Here is a 6,168-nt window from a genome sequence, read left to right on the forward strand (position 1 = left end):
CTAAGTATAAAGTTAATTATTAAAATTAATAATAAAAATAATTTTTAGTTTAAACAATTACTTTGTTTAAAGAAATAAAAAATTTATATTATTGTATAAAGTTAAATGTGTTTATATGCTTTAAATTAAATAGAACAAAAACATTTATAAATAATTAATAAAATATTTTATTAGTTATTTAAAACTTAAATAAATTCTTATTTTAACAATAAAAATGCAGTTTTAGCAAATTTTCAAAGTTTGTACAACGTTTTCCGTATAAAATATACGTGTGATTTTATAATAACAATACATTTCAAGAATTTATTCAATGCCTTAAATTAATTATGTTTACAATTCATCAATTAACAAATATTTTAAACAATATTAAGCTAATTGAGTACCACAAGAACACTAATCTTCAGCAACTCTCTACCAGTCAATCACTTGCACAGCAATTTGCATTCATATCGATTTCACCATTAGAACTATGTTTGATTAAATTTTCTCTTGATCAAGAGTTAAAGTTTGATTTTAAAGTGAAATCTCACAACACACAAGGTATCAAATAAGAAATCTCCTTTAGAATTATAATTTTCAACTAGAGTAAATTCATGATTGTTACCCGGAAAATTCTTGTAAAATTAAAATTCTTGGAAAACAAGAAATTACAAAGAATGAAAATGTTAGAAAACTTTCTTGGAAACTCTCGTTTAACAACAAATTATCGCCTACAAATTTTCTATATTTTAATTATTATTATTTATTATTTTTGCTGAACAACTTAACAACTGAAAGTATCATTCGAGTGAAAATAATTACGCTCGAATAATTTTTCAAGTGCAATTATTATTTTTTTGCAATTCGTATTTATATAAACACACTTTCATGCACATTTGTCTTTCATATATAAGTACTACTTCATTTGAATTCGACTGTAACATTTTGACATGCAAACATTTTCTTGCAACGTTTAAGATATATGAAAATAGTAGTATAATACTACTACTATATTACTGAACTGTATTGTATTTCATAGTAGTACTATACCACTATACTATAATATAATATAGTGTAGTAGTATATCACTATGAAGAACTGGGGATCTAATATGAACACACAACATCAGAAATTTTGGAGGATGATCCAAGTCTATCCCGAATACATAGAAGCCTATCCTCGCCAGTCGGTCACTCCTATTGTGGATCTGGCTGAACCCATAACAGATACAATTAAAAGGCCCTCTTAGTGTCCATATAGAGTAGAGTTTTTTAATTTAAAAAATTATTTAATTTTTTAAATTAAAAATAATAATTTAAAAAAATTACACGAGTTCTAAAATATTTTACATATTTTACTCTTGAATAAATGTTTACACGCATTTTAATACGCAAATTTTACTCAAGTTGCAAATATTTTCATGTGCACGTGTTGTTTAAGCGCAAGAATTTTTCAAGAACAAGTAACATATGTAGTATTTTCAAATGAATATATCATTCACACTTATTTTCGTATCCTTCATGTGTAAATATTTACTCATCAAATTAATATTCAGTAATAAGTATTTATATAGTACAACAAATATTTAGAAGTAACACCATACAGCAAAAACTGTGTAAGAAAAAAAAGGTTGTTAAACAAATTCCGGAAGGAACATAAACATAATGGCCATATTCGTTTATATATACATAAAAAATATGATAGATTTAAATAATGGTAGAAAAATTTTATCGAATATCATGCTTCTTCAAACCATTATTGCTTTTACAACACTTTGAGATGGGTGGAAACGATTTCACCATAAACTTGTAAGAGCTCTACAAGAGGTCAATACGTAGTGAAGCGTGAATCAAAATATTTGTTGCCGTTTGTAAACTTGGCAATGTTGAATAACAGAATGCATGAATGATCAGCGATGGAACTTGTATCGAACACTTTTTCCACTCTTTCTTTTTAAAGTCTAACGGTGTTTGGATTGATTTAACGTCATAGCAAAATATTTTCTTCTTATATTTAAATTCACGTGGATACGTTCGATAAATACTTTGCGTCAATCAAATATTAAAATCTAATAAGAGAAATGGATCAAAAGTTATGAAAATTCTTATTTTTGTGCTGAATATATCTTTAAAAAATAAAATATTAGTTATTAAAAAAGGCTTTCTCTTCACTCAACTTCTATATATGTATATAGAATTTTCGATACAAGAGAATTTCTTAGGTTAAACTCTGCCAGAGATTTTGGATATATACATATATATATATATATACGTAATGTACAATTGTATAAGATCTATAAAGCTAATCTCTTGTAGAAACCAGTAATTGTAAAGTTGATAGAGTTGATCATCAGACAGTTTCTACAGTTGAGGAATAAAGAGTTACAAATTACCAAATATAAAGATAAGAAAACCTCTTAGAAGGAGATTTTTCTAAGAGGATTCCTTTTTCTCCCGAGATTGTTTTTATATCTTCTTTAGTAGTATATATATATACATATATGTAAGGTTTAATAATAAAAGTGGAACAATACGGTTATTGTATGAAATGTATAGAATGCTTTACAGTATAATTGTTATTGTAACCTTTTCACTGTTAATGTGTACAATAGATACTAAAAATACACAAAGCAATACTTCCTGATTTTTTCTGCAAACGTTCACATGTCCATAGCAGGCTATTACAATTGACATTTGATTCGAAATGAATCGTCAACTTCTAAGAATCAACATCCAAGAGACTTTTCACTTGAATTTCTATAGTAAACGAACAACTGATTGTAAACATTTCCGCTTTAAACTCTTCTTAACTGACTTTAAATTACACTTAATCAAAATTTTTTTTATATTTAAAATCACAATTAATTGGAAAGAATTTAAATACCTAAAATAACACTAAATTATTATCATATTAATAAGTTTAAAAAAACAAATAAATGTTTTTACATTTAATACTCCAGATATTTAATTTAATTATATTAATTTACCTTATGCTTTTATTAATAAAATAAATGATATTTTTTATTGTTTTATCGATGGTTTTATTTATTTTTCGTAAACTTAATGGATATTTTATAATATTAAAGGTTAATCTGTTATATTAAAAAATATAAATTTCTGAAGTATTAGTTCTTTAATTGGAATTGAGGAAAAAATTTAATAAAAATACAAAATTTTTGGTACGATTATTTTAATTATTACACGACAAATCTAAAAAAATTAAAATAAATAAAAAGGCACAATGTAATCCCCCGTATTAAATTAAAACAATCAAATGTACAGTATTTACTAATTATGGTTATTTTTAAATTAAAGATTAATTTTAACAAATAATTTTTTCTCTTAATTTAAGATAATCTTTTTCAATGATGTTACGGAATATTATTAATACATATTTTGTAGAAAATAAGATACAGGAAAACATTTTCCATTCCTTCCAAGACAAAAGGCAGACCATATTAAGATAAGGAAATTAAATAATCAATATTTGTTTACGAACAGTAGAGACCCTTAGAGGAAAAATATTAAACAAAGTAAAACTTAATGGTTATTTCAGCAAAATAATAATATTTTATTATAAAAAAATCTATATATATATACGTATGCTTTTATAAATAGAAATATCAAACATATGTTCATACTACTGAAATTTATTTAAAAAGAGCAATGTTTATTTTTAGATAAATTTGCAATAAGATAATATTTCCTATCCAGTGCAGTTATATTCAATATCTTTTCCTCCAAAAGAAGATACAAACTGACTAGAAAGAAAACAAAACTTGATATAAACTCATATTTGGAAATTCATATTTCCGCTGAAAACAATAACTTCAAACTTCTTTTTTTCTCTCTTTCTTATTTCAAAGTGACCTTTCAAAATATTGTTAAGATTCGAAAATCTCTTCGATTAATCTTATTTTCCGTGCAGAAATAGAAATAAAGCTCGAAAGTCAGTTTACCGTATGTTATGTATACAGTATATATGTCTATGTGTGTATGTGCGTGTGTGTGCGTGTGTGTGTGTGTACGTGGGGGAAATTCTAAGTAGCTCGTTAATTTGAATTGCACAAAATTAACGTGTTTTGTTGGAAAGTTTAGTCTTTTAAATGGTTAATTGACCTTTGAGCCACTCTACTTTTGTTATAGTTCTACATTAGAATGAAATTTTCCAAAAAATCTTTAAGGAAAAAGAAGAAGAAGAAAAATAGAAAAATCAAACAGCAGCAGTAGCATCATCTAAAAATTTTATAGATAATCTACGATTAGAACTTATTTATAAAGTAGAATTTTACATTTATTTCAATATAAGCTGAAGAAATTTATATGTTAATTGTTTCAAAATACAAATCTCAATACACAACTGATCATTTTGAATGCGATTCAAAGAAAAATTGAATTTTTTAAAATTTCGAATAAAAATTGAATAATATTTGATGCATAATTTCAAACTGTTTATTATTATTTATCAACAATTAATTAAACTTGGATAAATTTACACAACTTTGACAATGATTCTGGAAGCTGATAACAGCTGAAAAATAAATTTATACGAATAATAATAATAATAATAATAATAATATATTGTTTAGCGAGCAAAAATTTATACAATATATGGCAATTTCTAAAAAGTATTAACATCAGTTTTGTCAATATTTATAGTAAGATTATTCTCACAAGTTAGTATCATAGTCATAGATAACTAAAGAGCTATGAATTAGCCCCAGGACATTACAAATGCCAGATGAGTGTTTAAATTACTCAGTTTTATATCGTCATTATAACGTTTGAAAATCTGGAAGATATCTTTAATGAAGAAAATAAATATTATACGATTTCTGAAACTGCTTTGAAGTAGATTTATAAAAATAGAATCAAATATAAAAGAGAAAATTTCTATAGAATTGTTGCAAATAAATTATTAAAAAATATTATTTATAATTTTCTCAAAATTTCTTAACTAGAAGTGAAAAAATATATATTTTAAATGATTTTTATAGAATTTTATTTAAAATAAATAAGATAATTAAATTATAAAGAGAAGTTCTATATTTCTAGTCCCTGAAAAGAACATAAATTATCTTCTATAATTAATAATTATTTAAATTTATAAGCGATATTCTGATAAATATCTTATAAAAACNTTACAATAAAAACATTATTTTTTTTATATATATATTTTATTGTTTATTTTTGAAAACTTTAAACATATAATTTCTATTTTTTTTCTACTATTTTAAAAAATATATATACAAAATTTAAGTTATTATTTACAAGATATCCAATATCCTGAAGTCCGCAACAGGTGTTATTTTCTGGAAGTTTACAAATAATATTTGAAAAAATATTTACAAATTATTCAATTCCTACCAATTATTTGCCAATATTTTATAATAAATAACCATTTCTGACGATCTTTACACCAATTTTTCATATAGATTATTAGGTTCAAATAAGTTCATCAACACAACACGCGAATCGTGTTACTAGTAACTGTACTTAATAACAGTATACAGCACTCCTATAATATATATTATGATTTAAAACTGTATAAAATTAGTTGAGACACGTAAATTAGACCACAGTTAGCATTTTTAAACGATATAAAAATTACTTAATTTATATTAAATCTCTCAATTTCGTCTCGAGTTCGTATATATGCAAGAATTGTGTAGTGTCCGAAACGGGATATACTTAATTGACATACCTGCAATATCAATGAGGCATTTTCCGAGTCCAGTCAGGTAGACCACTAGCACAACCAACACTACCAACGGAGATTCTATTCTGTGCTGCAGCCTGATTCTCATTTCCACACTAGCAGTGTCCATTTGCTTGTTGTAACGGACGAACCTGCCAGATGTGTTACGACACACACCAATTAACAGGATTTCTCTTCCACTTACATATCCCTGGAATTCTGACACAAGTCAACAAAGACTGATCGAACAACACGCATCATGTTCTACTTCGCTCTGCGCTATTGGATCTACTATTGACCGCAAATCTACCCTCACACGTTTTCACCGACATGTGGCGCCCCCTTTAGTCACTCACTATACAAGAATACAATCTTACCACCCTCCTCTTCCTTAATAAATTCTTAATATATATGTTTCTCCTTCATCCAGATAAATTATAATAATTATTTTTCCTTATACTTTTTTCTTTTAAATTTCACTCATTCTAGGAT

General features: G+C 25.3%; 1 protein-coding gene across 1 annotated transcript in view; it reads right to left on the reverse strand.

Moving 5' to 3' along the window:
- Positions 1-5,956, reverse strand: part of LOC111625406 (hemicentin-1-like) — a 154,719-nt gene extending 148,763 nt beyond the window's left edge. Inside the window, exon 1 of the mRNA XM_023368540.1 lies at positions 5,683-5,956. Within this exon, the coding sequence (XP_023224308.1) occupies positions 5,683-5,806 (124 nt within the window). The 5' untranslated portion in view covers positions 5,807-5,956. The remainder of the gene's footprint in view (positions 1-5,682) is intronic.
- Between the last annotated feature and the right edge of the window lie 212 nt (positions 5,957-6,168).

This window comes from Centruroides sculpturatus, unplaced genomic scaffold, assembly GCF_000671375.1.
Source record: "Centruroides sculpturatus isolate CEXI.00-Female unplaced genomic scaffold, Cexi_2.0 scaffold253, whole genome shotgun sequence".
Taxonomy (NCBI): Eukaryota; Metazoa; Arthropoda; class Arachnida; order Scorpiones; family Buthidae; genus Centruroides; species Centruroides sculpturatus.